This window comes from Colias eurytheme, chromosome 11, assembly GCF_061535395.1.
Source record: "Colias eurytheme isolate Ceu_HAF_F1 chromosome 11, ilColEury1 Martin Lab GWU primary, whole genome shotgun sequence".
In the NCBI taxonomy this organism is placed as follows: domain Eukaryota; kingdom Metazoa; phylum Arthropoda; class Insecta; order Lepidoptera; family Pieridae; genus Colias; species Colias eurytheme.
Genome location: NC_142990.1, coordinates 3,349,315 through 3,366,074, shown reverse-complemented (window position 1 = coordinate 3,366,074; position 16,760 = coordinate 3,349,315). Strand labels below are relative to the sequence as shown.

At 34.6% G+C, this 16,760-nt stretch overlaps 1 protein-coding gene across 1 annotated transcript in view; it reads right to left on the bottom strand.

Annotated features, from left to right (window-relative positions):
- Positions 1-3,096: 3,096 nt before the first annotated feature.
- Positions 3,097-16,760, bottom strand: part of LOC149904422 (protein qui-1-like) — a 62,137-nt gene continuing 48,473 nt past the window's right edge. Inside the window, exons 5-17 of the mRNA XM_090107052.1 lie at positions 16,558-16,727; positions 15,290-15,444; positions 14,370-14,538; positions 14,092-14,251; positions 13,185-13,929; positions 12,968-13,111; positions 11,541-11,649; positions 11,221-11,438; positions 9,708-9,886; positions 8,558-8,704; positions 4,892-5,010; positions 3,926-4,104; positions 3,097-3,104 (exon numbers count right to left, since the gene is read on the bottom strand). Coding sequence (XP_089963178.1) covers positions 3,097-3,104; positions 3,926-4,104; positions 4,892-5,010; positions 8,558-8,704; positions 9,708-9,886; positions 11,221-11,438; positions 11,541-11,649; positions 12,968-13,111; positions 13,185-13,929; positions 14,092-14,251; positions 14,370-14,538; positions 15,290-15,444; positions 16,558-16,727 — 2,502 coding nt within the window. The remainder of the gene's footprint in view (positions 3,105-3,925; positions 4,105-4,891; positions 5,011-8,557; positions 8,705-9,707; positions 9,887-11,220; positions 11,439-11,540; positions 11,650-12,967; positions 13,112-13,184; positions 13,930-14,091; positions 14,252-14,369; positions 14,539-15,289; positions 15,445-16,557; positions 16,728-16,760) is intronic.

The following is a 16,760-nucleotide window of genomic DNA, read 5'->3' as shown; positions in this document are numbered from 1 at the left end:
ATGAAAATGGAGCGTTATGGATACCTGAGCGTTTCGGATACCTACAAGCGGAATTTTCAAGTACCTACTGTTTTGAATAGTAATGAAAGGGATATACTAAGGGATATACTGTAAGCGAAAATGCAATCCGGTTAGTTACATATTCACTGGGATACCTACGTGTTTACTTTTTATGGTTGTGGTAGTCAGTGTATTCTTAAATAGAGTTGAAAGAAATTTTCGAAGATTGTATGTACTTATTATTATTAGAAGAATTATAGTAGATAGGTACCTAAAAAGTATACCCACTCAATCTCTACTAGGATTGGTTTTTTCATGCAATTATAATCAGTTATTTATGTTAGGTCTTAAATGAAAATAGAACATGAGGAATAAAAGATCTAAAATATATTATACCTCATTATACAAACACTTATATATCTACACTTCAAATGTGTCCGTCATTAATCCATCCATCCGTGTTAAAATTATAATTACAAAATTCTTGGTAGCAAAGAAATAACGACTTGTCCTTTACACTCCTTTTCCATGTTTTGGTACAAAACAAGGGCGTAAGGAATAAAAAACGATAACTTCGCAACTCGAGAAAGGCTTCTAAAGCAATTACATGCTCACTTGATTCTGTTTCTCACATAAACGACGCTTTTAAAGCCATGGAGCTCATCACGTGTCCCATTAAAGCGTTGTAACATTGTTATATTGTTTTAAATTGTGTTCATTTAAGATGAAACATATATTTTTTATAAACTTGAATGTTATAAAAATAATGTGTTTTTAATGTTATAATTAAGTAGCTTTCCACCCGCAGCTTCGCCCGCGCAGTCAAAGAAAAACCCGCATAGTTCCCGTTCCCGTGGGATTTCCGGGATTAAACCTATCCTATTTCCCGGGATAAAAAGTAGCCTATGTCCTTTCTCGGATATCAAAATATCTCTATACCAAATTTCATGCAAATTGGTTCAGTAGTTAAGGCGTGATTGAGTAACAGACAGACAGACAGAGTTACTTTCGCATTTATAATATTAGTATGGATAATAATTAGCCAACAAATGTTCTTTTTAAATGCTACCAACTAGCTACAGCTACTAACATAAAAAGCCTCTTGTTCAAACTTTTTTATTTTTGGGTATTTTTCGCGTCTTATTCTGCCAATACCCTTTCTTGGAATAAAAATGTAGACCTCAACTTCATTTGATCATAAGAAAAGATTGGCTCCAGGAACTTTGTGAAACTCATTCACGAATCGGTGATAAGTTAGTAATAGATTTGGGCACAGTTTTGCCTGCTCTGTTGATTTAAAACACTCCCGAACCGGGTTTTTATGAAATAACTTTGATTTCTATTTGAAAAAGTTTCTTTCGGAGTCGTAATATGAAGTACGGAGCTCTTTTGTGATGTGTAATAAAATGAGAATACTTTCTGTACATTTGTCAACATGTGAATGTGAATATTTATAAAAAAAAAATTATTATAAGATATCCAGCTGTAATCATGGTTTAATATTCTAAACGCAGTATTTGGATTTGATAGATGACATTCAAAGCCTGACGAAATATTTCTTTTTTTTAATCAATTTAATTTGTAAAAGTGCATATTTACCTATATATTAAAAAAAACTCAAATCATAATATGCTTGTTTAAAAGATACGTCATAAAGCAATTAATTATCCTTTATTTAATGCGATTCCACTGTTTCCCTTTTACGAGTAATATAATTTAAATTAGGCGCGTCGTTCAGCACAAAGGCTAGTAATTAATACTCAAATTTATTAATTTGCTACAGCTGACTGAATGTACTTCGTTAAAAATGAAAAAAAAAATATTTAAAAGAGTACCTTCTTATATCAATGTATGTATTTAGTTCTGAACTGACTTTGAAAGTAATATTTTAGAAGTGAAGCCTATCGACGACGAATACGAATTTATTCTGAAGATATCTTGGAAATTGATACTGACTTTACAAGTTCTTGTTTCTTTCAAGTTTAGTATTTTTTATTAGAAAGAGCTTAGAAATCAAGGAAAATTACTTTATACGAGACAAAGTAAATTCTTTAAACGAACAAGCACAGACTTAAATTTAATTTAACAAAGAGGTGGTATTAGTAGTCAGAACCGAACGCAATTTCTTGTTATTGATGTAAATTATGACCTTAAGAGTCTTATTTTACTAGAAAGCAATCACAATAGCGATTTTCAATTTCAGTCGGCAGGTGTGCGAAACGGCATTTAATCCCACCATCTAAATAATTGGAGGGCCGTTTAAGTACCCGGCGAAATGAGGCCGAATATATAAAAGTATAGATATCTCCTCATTTCAAATCCATTTTTGTTCTCCTTACAATAATATTATAAAAGTAACCGTTTGAACGAACGATTTGCAAAAGACAATCTTTCTCTGGCTAAGTTATAAAAATATTATGTAAATTTATTCTTTTAAGTCTCCCGGGAAAGTCGCCATTGAACAAACACATCGCTTCCCGCGGCAAAAAATGGGACATTAGAAAAATAAAAATGGTGGATGCGCCACCAAATGTCACATCAGTCGAGTAAACAGACCCAAATCCGCGTTGCTAAATTAAAATACATTAACGGGGTACGTAGGTATACAGAACATGTGAAATCTTGGAATAACCCTTGTTTTGCAAATTTACAGAGCCCACAACCGACTAAGGGATCTGCCGCCCGCCGCTCAAGAACATAAACTGAAACTTACTGGGTAATGAAACCTCGGCAACTTAATTAACTGCAAGCAGGATTTGATGAATGAACAAAAATTCCAACAACTAAATAAATTAAGGGTAACACGGATTGTGAATTATTTCAATTGAGGTTTGTTTTTCCACGAAAGGTTTGTGCTCATATTTTCAGTTTTGAAACGAATTGTATTGACGTTACAGGAAAAATGTTTCGGTAAATTTGATGCTGATTTAATAAAATTATGTACTTAAACCCTAACGATAAATGTATTTTCAAAACAAATGATTCACGTTTAATTAAACTAAGAATAAAACGAGTATTCGATATAATCAGAAAATTCTTGATGAAAGTAACCCACGACGAGAAAATTAAATTGAAAACCAAGTATATAATAGACGCTCAATCAACTGGAATTATGGTGAAAGTATTGGAATTTCATGATCACTTGGTAAATTTTCCTATCAACCTCATAATATAAGGCAGGTATGTGTCGAACTTTATGGAAAGTAAGTTTTAGCCTGCTCATAAAATGTCGTAGCATGTTTCGACTATAGCTTTGGGAATCGTCAAAACTTTGAGTGACTTCTACATACAGTACCTAGGTACTTACATAAAAATCTTATGCAGATTCGTTATTTTTTTACATTATTCCTTTTAGTAACGTAAAAAGACGCGAACGTCGTTAAGTGTCGATATAGAAATGTGAAATTAGCAAAGATCAACTCCTAGTGTTTTCATTATGGCAAATTTCTATATTTTCTGAATTAATTTTTTATAAATTTTAAACATTAATTTAACTGTAGATGCTATTGTTGCGTGTGTGATTGCGTATGTAGTTACTCTTGAACGTATGCACTCTGAAGTTGACATACCTACGTCCTACCGCAATAACTGCGCGCAAGATGCGTGCCCGCTCCAACAGACATCGTTCGCAGTATGAATGCATTTGGTGTGTGTATACTGTATATATGTGTATATATTATATATATGTGCGCTTGTGTGTATTTTGTTTGCGTTTCTAGTCTTGTAGTCGAGCCGAACCCGGCCCATCGGCTTCGCGTTGAGCTGCGCCAGCGCAACTGCATGCGAGCATGTGAGGTCTGTGTGTATCGTGTGGACGCGTGCGTATGTGTGTGCGTCGTGTGAGTGGACGCGTGCGTGTGTGCACATTCATGTGTGTGTGACTTGAACGTGAGAATGGCACGTGTATATATATGTGTACACTCACCCTTAAACGTGTGCACTCTCGAGTTGGACATAACGTGCCACAGCTGCGGGTCGCCGGCGGAGGGCGCGAGCACGAGGTGCTGGCGGGACGGCGCGAGCTGCAGCAGCCGCGCGCCCGCTGCACCCCCGCCCGTGCCGACTGACATCACGCGGACTGTGGACGCGATTGGCGGGTGCAGCCTGGGAAAAATAATTAAATGGATATTACTTTTTTATAAAGTCTATTATCATTGTGAGGGTCCACGAAGACCGAACAGCCTCGAGAAGCGATTGCTGCGCGAAATAGCTTGTTCAGTGTTGACGTGCTTCAACCGAGGAAATCGCATGTACGATTTTCTCAGTGTTTAGCGAGACTTCTCGCTCTGTATGGATCCGTACCTATATTGATTCATTTGTAAGGAACATAATGCAACTTATTTTCATTTAAAAATCAAGTCGTCAGTGACGCTACGTGAAACAAGGTTATGAAAACGAAATTGAAACAACTTATATCTTTTAAATGATACATTAAAAAGATTTATCGTCGCCTATAGAAGAACTTTACCATAAATAAAATAAGAATGATCAGTGATTGAAAATCGACTTTCGTATTTTATTTTACCCATGTGTTTCACTTCACGTATCGCGATGAAAAATATATTCAATTAGATCTGCATTGTAAAACGACGATACGATATAAAATGTATAATCGTAGTACGTGAAGGGAAGACTAAAATACAAGAAAACATCTAACAACTGATATTAAGAAGTATTGCTATATTTTTTTTAAATTTTAATGTCACATTCACATCTGTATAACGTTGTTACTTAAATAATATAACAATTAAAAAATAAGAACGCAACTAAGGCTCTTGACTGGCTCTTCTATCAAAAATTTTTTTGCCTAACATCTTTTCAATATTATCGCCATAAAATTCACAACAATATTACATAAAGCCTTTCCAATAAAGTCGATATTATAACTCACCATCCATTCAACGGGACCAGTAAAGGCTTGTCATACCCATCGCACCAGGCCATGGCAGCTGTCACGAGCGTCGCCAGCACGCCTCGACGGGCCACCGCTGGTCGGAGCCACGCTATGATCTGGGTAGGTGTATACATAGGTATGATATATAGGTATAAATATAATGTAATAATATACTAATTGTATACGTATTATACGGATGAATGATTTAAGTTTTTGTTGGTATGCATTGTTCAAACTGCGTTATCGATTTTAAAAAATCCATCACTAGTAGAAAGTTTCATAATTTGAATATAATTAGTTCCTTATAAATATACAGCATTGAGGAGAAAAATAAAGGAACACATACATACGAAATCAAGTTCTTTGTAATAATTGCGAACAAATATCTATACTTAGCATGTGATTGAATACTTTTCACTTAATTATAATAAAGGATAACTCAATGTATAAAACAGTTTGCCTTTTTCATCTTCTACGTTGGTTTTCAATTTTATTAAACTGAGCAGAAAAGATTTAAATTAAAGCAAAATCGTATTAAACTTACGGTTTAAGCTGATAAAGCAAAAGGAATCAGTATTTTTAATATTTATTAAATCATAATAAAAAGTTGTAGCACGTTAAATGAATCTTCATAAACGGTATTCACATTGAATCATATCACAAGTGACGTAGGTAACTGCTTGTCTATAGAAGGCGTATTCAAGACTATCTAAGTCACGTCGGAGTACGGATGCGTTATCTGAATTTATTACAGCTACGACTTGTTGCTTATACAACGCATTCAATGTCTCAATTCGGAAATATATCAAGGAATAGAATAAGAAAGAAAGAGAGCAATTTGAATTATTTATATATTATTGCGAAGAATTTACATATTTAGTTAAACACTATTATAAAGCTAAAGGGTTGAATTGTTTGTTTGAACAAGCTGGTTGATATCAGAAACTACAGTTTGAATTTAAAAATCAATTTCGTGATGGATATATGGATAGTTCATCTATCGAGGTAGGCTTTAGCCTGTATAGGTTTTATAACATCACGCTTCAGTCAATAGAAGCGAAGAATCAAAAATGTTGCAGAATTGGGAAAAAATATTCCCTTTGAGCGCAGTAGAAGTTGCGGATTAGAATAAATACTGCCATAAGGTTCAAATGCAAAACAACGCGCTATCTACATTCTGACTGAATTTGTTGATTAAATTCAATCAATCAAAAACTAACATGGAATTCTGTATAATAATAAACGATTAATTTTCATTGTTTTATCAAATAAAGTGAATCGCATACAACTTTATTTAGATCTATCACGTCACAATACAGACAATTTCGTTGAAATAAAAATCCACTCTCCTTACAAGATTGAATTTATAATCGAAAAACAGAGCGTGTCAATCTTTATGGTCCTCGAGCGTGAGTAAACTTGTTTATGGGTACTTTGCTGCATTTTTAGGGTTCCGTAGCCAAAATGGCAAAAACGGAACCCTTATAGTTTCGTCATGTCCGTCTGTCCGTCTGTCCGTCTGTCCGTCTGTCACAGCCGATTTACTCGGAAACTATAAGTACTACAGTGATGAAATTTGATGGGAATATGTGTTGTATGAACCGCTACAAAAATATGACACTAAATAGTAAAAAAAAGAATTGGGGGTGGGGCCCCCCATACATGTAACTGAGGGATGAAATTTTTTTTTTCGATGTACATACCCGTGTGGGGTATCAATGGAAAGGTCTTTTAAAATGATATAAAGTTTTCTAAAAAACATTTTTCTTAAAGTGAACGGTTTTTGAGATATCAGCTCTCAAAGTCGTAAAAAGTATGTCCCCCCCCCTCTATTTTTATAACTACGTGGTATAAAATTCTAAAAAAAATAGAGGTGATGCATGCTAATTAACTCTTTCAACGATTTTTGGTTTGATCAAAGTATCTCTTATAGTTTTTGAGATAGGTTGATTTAACTGTAATTTATTATATTTGCTGCTACGGAACCCTTTGTGCGCGAGCCCGACTCGCACTTGGCCGGTTTTAGTTTTTTATTTAAAGGTTGTCTTTAAAGTTGTCTTTAAGGTACATAAATGTCCAAGCGTCCTTCAAAATTAGGTGTTATTACTTTTACAATCATGTTTTGCCTATAATAAGATTTGATTTTTAAGACACAAGGGTAAGAAAAATAGGCCAATAACAATAGGTCAATGTTAGGGCCTTTATATAACAACTGAAATGTTTCTGGAAAGCAAGTTTATATAAAATACACAAGTAAATATTTTTGTCCAGCTATTTTAAGGACACTATATTGAATTTGACATCTGGACGAGCGAATAACGTAGGTATAAACGAACATGACCGACCTGACGGAACTTGTCGGCGACAGCGGATATGGAAAGCTTTCACAGAACGCAATATAGGTACCACGTTTATTACTTTTTCAATACAATCGTGTGCTCATTCAAATACACCGCCCCACCTTTGTGGAACTCGTACTTTTCCAATACCCTCGAATACCATGTACTTTCGGTATTAGTTTTGTTGCTCGTTGTTTGACGTACAATAAACATTCTGGAACATTCCATTTCCCTGAGAGTAACTGCCGCGATTTATCCAGATAAAGATCGTGTTCAATTAACTAGCTGCCGCCGTTCAAATAGATAAGAGAAAAGGGTCTTTTAAAACAAGCATAAACTAAGCGTATCCGACGTGAATCTTCTAAGCTTAAAGGAGTTAGATAGAAACTTCATATGGTAACTTAGGCTTTAAATTTGATAAGTTTATAAGTTGCGATCAAATCGCTTGGATGTAGGACGAAATTTTGAACTCGAAGGTAAACAAGCAATAAATAATTCATCGCTAGGTTTAGTGGCAAAGCTATTAAGCAAGTTATTAACGCTTATGAATTAATCGGATTATAAAAAATATAATATGTAGGTAAATTAAATTTTTAAATCATTGATATTCTTGTATTTGCTTCACTAGATGAAAAATAATTATAAATCAAAATACCTGTGTAAATATAGTAAACCTATTAGTCACAAATTAAATTTTACGTTTAATTAAGTCTAAACTCACTAAGCAGTAAACTTCGTAAAAATAATTAATTTTAATTGGTCTAGAAAGTTTTACCAAACTTTGTAAACGAATTACTTTCGACACATTTATATAAACTACAAATATTTATTTAATTTATAAAGTAAAACCCAACTTATTTGTTTGAGAGTAATTAAGTTCTCACAATCTCAAAGATCAAAATTACATTATTAACACGTAGGTAATAGACCAATAATCAAATCCAAAGCTTATTAAAATAATGAATAAAATAATAATAATTACATAGATATTCTTATTATCGAAAGTTCTAGATCATACCAACAGGAGAGCCCAACTGTATCGGGTCTCTGGTCAGTATAGTTCTCGAAAGTTCTAGAATAAAATGGAATTCCATTCAAACCTGAGCGCCCAACCACATCGGAGTGATCAATGTTCTCAAAAGTTCTAGAAGCCATAAGAATTCCATACAAACCTGAGCGCTCAACTGCATCGGAGTTCTGATCAATGTTCTCAAAAGTTCTAGAAGCCATAAGAATTCCATACAAACTACACACTGAGCACCCAGCAAAATTGCAATACTAATCAATGTTCTCGAAAGTTCTAGAAACAATTTATACTACCAACCTGGGCGCCTAATTGCATCGGGTCTCTGGTCAGTATATCGCTTGCTTTACGAACTGCTCCATATACAAGTTCCACGTCTCTATCCAGTATGTAACAACGCACGTGTTCCAGTATACAACGGAGGTAGGATATTGTTACTGTTTGTACCTGGTGAATAATTGAGACGTTATTGTAACAACACTGAAGCTACATAATAAACATTGTATTTCACTTAAATGGTTTCCTATCGCCGTAGCATTCGATATTCAATATTTACAATTATTGTGTTAATAAAGAATGACGAGGAGAGCCGACCCCAAATGAACTGGGATAAGGCTAGGCACAGTAGTAGTATTGTGTTAATAATAAATGTGGCTTGGATCGAATATGTAAACAGCTATTAAGCCGTCTAACCCAAATATTTTATCGGCGCTATTCAGGCTAAATATTATTAGTAAGAGGATTTTAATGACGTTCATCAATTAATAATTTAACAATTTCATTACAATCACGCAAACTTAAGCTATAGAAATAACTCACTTTGATCGTTGATTTAATTATTAATGTCAAATCTAACACTATTACCACAGAATACATAATAGTAGCTAAACGCTACAGAACGGACACTCTCCGCCTCCCGCCAAAATTAAACTTACCTCACCCCCGCGCGATCAGACATAAAATGGGCCATATTTTTCTGCAAGGACGATACGCAACGAAGATTGACAACATTAATCAAATTGACTTAAAGTAATTTTATTATTTTGGATTTGTGATTATCGTTTTTCGTAGAAAATGGTTAGATATTGTGCTGTTTACGGATGTATTTCATCAGAAAAACGCGAATTTTTTTTACGCTAGTCACAAATGGTTGGCAACCATAAAGCGTTAACACACACATTTGCAGTCTCTACAGTGTGACTGTCAAAACGATCATTTTGTATGGAGTGTCCGGGGTGTGCTATTACTAAAATTATCAATATTAAAATAAATAAAAAATACCCTTCTCAAAATTTTCCACCAGACAACAAAAATTTAAACCTCTGTAAACATGAAATGTGTCACTATAAAACTGCTTTAAACTCTAAATTAGATAGGCGTAGTATAAATATCGTTTAAATTTAATAAAATTGACACCTAACAAATCTGTTAAAAAAAAAATTCAACTCACAGCAGCCAACAAGAAGTCAAAGTTGCACACAGTCAAGTCCTTCAGTTTGGAAAAGTCCCCAGCCAAGAGGAGGTGAAGCCAGGATTCCTCCACATGCCGTTGTGTGAACGCAGCAGCCGTCCTGCTTGCAGAGTGGAATGGTGTGGAGTCCAGTAATGCGTCATCATCGTCTACACAACCTATAGGAAAATATTAAATGACTATCAATGTTATCAGAATCTACTGGAGTTTATATTAGGGCAGAATGTTAATTGTAGATCTAATTATTTCTGCCAAGAGGAGGTGAAGCCAGGACTTCTCTAGATGTATAGTAAAGAAACACACAATTCACTAGTTCCACTTTATTTAGATTTTACATTTTGTTGTGTGAATGCAGCAGCAGTTCTACTTTGCGAATGAAATGGTGTGGAGTCTCGTAATGCGTCATTGTCGTCTACACAACCTAGAGGAAAATATTTTTAAGTGAATATTAATACCTACTATCAGAAATTGTTTTCCAAAGTGAAAGTGTTTTCCTTGGGCTTCTTCGTGTATTTCATGGCTTTCTTTTGTCTCAACGCGTCGAGGTCGTGTAGCAACCACGAATACTTCATAGATTTTTAAGATACTTGTTGTAAAATATCCCTAGACTTTGTTGTTGTGTCTATTTTTTCGCTCAATGAGCATAAGTGGTCTCTGTCTGAGCATAATATTCTGTTTTTCTTTTAATTACAGTTAATGTGTTCATTTTAGACTTACTATAAATTAACATAGTATTAGATTTGGCAGAAAAATAATTCTAAATATTTAAGTAATTTAAATAGAAATGTTTCTAGACGTGAATTCTATCAGACACGTTACATAACCATTGTACTGGAGTAATGTAAGGAACTAGCGCAGCGAAGTTTCAGGAAACCTCTCGCGAGCACAAGAGATTACTCAACCGCATAAAATGTTTTCAAAGTTTTCTTATCTGCTTCTTGAATCTCTAAACTATCTTACTATACGGGATTTTAAATTTCGTTTGCCTCTTATCCCAAAAACACTTCTTTGTGAAATAAAGTCTAAATTTCCTTTCTGGGACAAAAGAATTTTAAATCTGTTTCGCTATTATACTGACCTTTGAGATTATAATGACCCTAAAACCAGGCAGTTGATTTGAAGTCGATTGACAATCTATCCTTTAAATTATGATATCACGGCTTTGACTATATTATATGTATACACCGGCGAGATATATGAATATAATGATATAGCTGAAATATACATCATTTAACCCGTCACCATAACATCTCTTACCGGGTTCATGCACTTCCAAAAACCTTTCCCAAATATCTTACCCAGTTCCTGTGCCTCGGAAGTATCCGTATCATCCGGTACACACAAGAAGCCGGCAAAATGCACATTATGTCAAAACACTCCCAAATGTCCCCACATTCCCCAACTCACCCGGTTCTTGTGCCTCCAAAGACCTTTCTCATACATTTTACCCGGTTAATGCGAATCCAAAGACCTTTCCCAATTATTATCTTACCTGGTTCCTGCGCTTCCGAAGTATCCGCATCATCCGGGTCACACAAGAAACCCGCGAAGTGCAGCGCCGCGAGGTCGGAATGCGCGTCCCGTAGCGCGCTTTGCACGCGCACGTAGCGGCGGCGAGCGCGAGCGCTGGCTGATGCAGCCCGCCACCGCCATGTGCTACGGCCCGATACTACGTTCTCGCTGATTAGCGTTTCTGATTGGAGAAAGTTTCTATCAACATCGAAGAATATAGTTTAAGAGTTTAGTGTGTAGTATAATGTGTTTCTTTTAATAACATAAAACTTTCATATATCGATTTTGTATAGTTATAACTTGTAATTCTGTACGCGCACGTAGCGGCGGCGCGCCCGGGCGCTGGCTGATGCAGCCCGCCACCGCCATGTGCTACGGCCCGATACTACGTTCTCGCTGATTAGCGTTTCTGGTTGGAGGAAAGCTTCTATCAACATCTTCGAATTTAGTTTAGGAATTTAGTGTGTAGTATAATTACTTTCTTTAAAATATGTAACATGTGCGCAACAAAGAAAAACATTTAGTAGGTAGCCTAGACTCTAAGTAGAGTGTAGTAAATTGACGTGTTTACTGTATTAGAAAACGATTTCAGATTTGTAAGTATATTATTGCCATTTAACATTTAACACTTTGTTGCGCACTTTTTCTCACAATGATAACTTATGAAAAAGAAAACACAATTTTTGAATTTTCCTAGATCACTGAAACAGTAAAGCCTTTTTGTTTTTTGCTTTCATATTGTAGGGTCTTGAGTTAAGTCGCAACGAAGCTTATGTTAAGTGCTATAAAACGATTACAACCGTAATTTTTTTATTCTAACTCACTTGGCATAGTAGGTCATCCGTGGAATTGAATTTGGTTTAAGAACTGTATTTTACGTAAACGTATAAAATATTCCCATAAAAGACGGATGCTAAAAATAGTTCGATAGTATAATTGTTTAATTCTGAATGTTAGTGGTAAAAATAAATCCATCCTTATATTCATTACAGTTAAAATAATAATACTCGTATACATTAATCGTACGTTTATATCGTAGTTACGTACTTTTCATATTGTGTAGTAACTAAAGCTGGAACACGATATGTATTTACAAACCCAAATTGCTTTCAAATGTTAGCAAATAAAAATCCTCATTTGAAATCGTTACGTATTCCAAGTAAAAATCTGTTGAATATTATGTTTTATTTCAAACTCTTTCGGGTATTTGTAACATTACTTCTTACTATTTTAAATATGAGCGATATTTTTAATGGTCTAAAGATTCAAGATGCTTTCAAACGTAACATACATCCATCTTTGATAAAATAGTCTATATTTTTCGTCAATTTCCCAGTAAACTAAATAAATTGAATTCCGAGTAAACCAAGCCTTTAAAGATTTGATTATTATAACAACATTGTTGAAACTTTGCTCCTATTAAATTATACCATTCAATAATTTTATATAAGTGAATTATTAAAATGAACAAATGAACGGCGTTTCTGCTAATTTCGCAAAATAACTCAATCCAGAGCACTAGATGTGTTTTCACAGTCAATTGATTTCAAATATAATAAACTGTTTTCATGAAGTCGAAAGGCAATTTATTGAAATCTATTTTATAAAGAATTGATATTTCGTGGATTTTACTTTCTAATTTCAGATTACTTATTTTAGTAACGTAGCTTAACGTAAAATTAATGAAAAAAAAAACGTTTTAGGAATAAAACTTAAAAACTACATACTCATCATGTATTTGGCGACACACAAAGTAGAAAAGTTGAAGTTAGCGTCCTTGAGCGTTATAACGGCCTCACTGTTGCTCGTCGGCATCAAAAGTTCCAACAGTTCAAGTTCCGTGAGACCGAACTCCGAACAAGTTATATAACCTACAACACAATGGCATAAACTTTGTTAATTTGTGATGATATTCCAGCCTACTGTGGAAAGTTAAATAATTACCTGCTAATTTACTAAATGCCTTAGCTCCGAAGACCGCTTCTAAATTATCAAAGGCACTATCGATATATTCGTCGGAACTATCGTTCTCCGGCATCTCCTCGAGCGCTTCTAACAAATAATAACAACTCTGCACTTTGAATTTCTCCTTCTGCGCTGGTGTTAGTTGCAACTGTTCCAAAGATACAGCAGTCGTACAAATTAGAAACACATTTCTCGGTAAGGACATCGGGAGCCACGATAATCCAGTCACTATATCACATTCTAGAGGATTCACTCTTTGCACATTATCTATAAATATCAATAGAATCTGGTTTTCCATATCTTCACAACGCCTGAGCAAACTTTGGAACCAATTATTAATGTACAGTGGGTCGAAACTCGCATCTTTAGGCAAATAGCCTTCTGGAATGTTTAGAATAATGGACATTTGTTGACAAATAACTCGCAGCAGCTCCAAATTGTAAGCCGATCTGGGCGTCGATGCTGAAAATCGTATTATCCTCAACACCGGCTTTGGAAATATCTCTTCGCATTTGTAGTACAAATGTGTTAGTAGTGTACTTTTTCCGGATGCGTCTGGTCCGTATATTAACACGGGTGGGTGTCGAGATCTATTTTCATAATTTTCTTTGGCATTAGACAGTATGCTTTCTGCGGCTTCGTTTATTTGTTTAACAGTGACTTTATATTGATTATTTTGTTCTATACATAGCCTAAGATGAGTGATGTGTTCCAAAAATACTTCCTGTAAAAGAAAAACGATTACGTCATAAATTCCTGTTGGATTAATACGCGGTTAAACTGGGAATTTCTTTGTCTTTGAAGGTAAGATAAAGGCGACCATTTCGTTCAGGTAGGTGTCATTTATTAAGTCGAGCGTCTAACGTCTAGCATCCATATAAATTACCTGAACAGTCTTTTTCCTTCCTTTCCCCTGATCGGGCTCAGTACTAAGACTGTCATCGATCAGAGAGCTGACTACGGCTTGCAGTTTTTCTCGGAACGGTGACAATTTCTCTTCTATATCTGAACCACCGTCCGTTCGTGAGGAATCCGCTGATGACGCCCTACAATTTGGAAATCAAATAAATATTGCTTTGTAAATAATCAAACACCATGGCTTTTAATACATTTATTAAAGGTAGCAATATTTCTAATTAAGCTCTGAAAGGAAAAAATACTAACTCTAGCCTAATAATATGAGTGTCAGGTAGGGTGTCCTCTATCTTCTCTAGCAGCGCTTTTAACCTCGCATGAGCTATTACTGTTAATTTTGTATCATCCGGTTCTAATGGGGAAAGCTCTCGGAGTGCAACAATCAAACCTTTCGGGTGTTTGCCGTTTTTGAGGATATCTGTAACAAAATATTATTCTATTCTTAATTTTGAAAATAAATAATATTATATCTAATAGGTTAAAGGTTAAAAGATTTATAATTATTGGCTTGTTAGTAAACTTTTCGTCAGATGGTTGTTATTAGAACGACGATATTACCTACTTTTTCAGTCAATAGGTGATTGACTAAAAATTGTAAGGCACATTTGAAAAATATATTTTATATCGATAAGAAAAAACAACAATATCCAATATCATTTCTTATTCCTAATATTAATTTATTTCGATTCAATTAATACATAATTTGTTTTTCATGTTTTTAAATATCAACATTATTTATAAACGTGCGATATTTAATTTAATCCGTTAACTCCATTTATCGAATATTAATTCGGATTTATCACAAATATTTAATCTACAGTGGCACTGCACAATCAACAAGTGCAATGAATTGAACGCTATTCCGTTCGCTCCGAGAAATCAGGATAGATTCTTTTTACGCTGTTTTGAACAACCATTCAGTTTCTCGGAATACAAGAAATGGCAGCCTTTTATAATAATTACGATTCCGCTTTTAAAAACTTTATTTGCAAGTCTATTGCACAATGCTGCGATTGTGTTTCTTTTAAATATATTCTTACACATTTCGTACTAAATAATACACAACATGAAGACAACATACTGAAGTAAGTTAACCTGAGATTTATAGTCCCCAAAGTTTGCAATATTTCAAACTTGAAAAAATACGAAAAATAGATATGAATACTTACCCAAGGCTAGTTCGCACTGTATTTCGACGGGGCTTCGCAACAAATCTGCAACATTCGCTCCAGCATCATACGCTTCGAGGGCCAGCGTATTAAATGCTTTCTGAACTGTGCACAGACGTTTTCGCTCTTCTTCACGGTCCAGTAAGTTGCTGTACCTAGTAATAAGTTTTGCTTGCTAGTTAGTATTGTGTTATTATTTTAATCATATTAAGATTATTACATAGTTAATACTATTGGTGTATTACGATGTAAAAAAGAGAATAATATTCCCCTATCCTACCTGACATAACAACTATCTAGGCAGTGATAAATAGAAGGGCAAAAAAAGATATTCATTGTAAATATTTTTTGCATGGAAGAAATACATACATACTCTGTTTATCCCTATATTGAAATTTATTCCAAAAAACTTAGTCAAAAAGGGTTCGGATGGCATGACTATATTGTAATCATAGAAAAAGATGTTTTTGGGAATACGAAACATCTTCATTTAATAGGGGAAAACGGCGGAGCCTACGTAAATTCAGATTATATTACCTTCTGTATAAGCAAAAAAGTAATTCTGGCAAGGGTCAACATATTGAATAATGCACGCAATCTCACTCGTACCTTTTCGTATCCCGCCCAACGGAACCTTTTTAACAATAAAAGATAACCTTAAAAAGATCTTAAGGTGTAGCAATATTTATGTACAGATAGCGGAGTCACCTATAAATTACCGATTTTACGATCCCGCTGAGTAAACGGATCTCATTTCAGGGAAATGATCGTAAATTGTTACGCCCTAAACGTTGGGTCAGATGATAATGAGTCAGGGAAAAATGTCGCAGGTTAAAACATTTAGGCTAAGGAAACTTTAAGTGAGTTACTTATGCTGTTAATCACAAATGTAAGGTAAGAAAGGTTGTTATTTGTTATTTTTTATTTGTTCTTTGTTCAATTTGTTCAATTTGTTATTTGTTCATTTATTGGGATTAGATATTCATTTATTTTCGATGTAATCTAAAATAAGAAAGAGTGAAAATAATATAAAATGATTATTGAACCTAGTATTTTTCGCCTCTCAATTTCATACGTAAGAAGAATAAGTACTTTGGCTTATTGTTTTCGCAAATGAACACAGTACTTTTCCTATCAATCCATCATGAATTGACTCTTGTTATTTCCACAATACGCGATGATCTTGACCGATGAAATTAGAAATACCCACCTACACTTTTCTCGTTTCAAATAAAAGCGTCTGGTCATTCATCGGTATATATTCTTACCATTTGTCATCGCCCTCCAGTTGGTAGGATCCATCGTCATTGCTTTTGTAACAGGCTCGAATGAGAGCAGTTTGCGCAGAGTCATGTTGTACTAATTGTTCAAATGTGTCTTTGGGTATATTGAATGGTAGCACTGGCTGGTATGATGACGCTTCGCCACCGATTAGGCACTGAAATAAGGCATATTTTAGCTTATTTGTGGA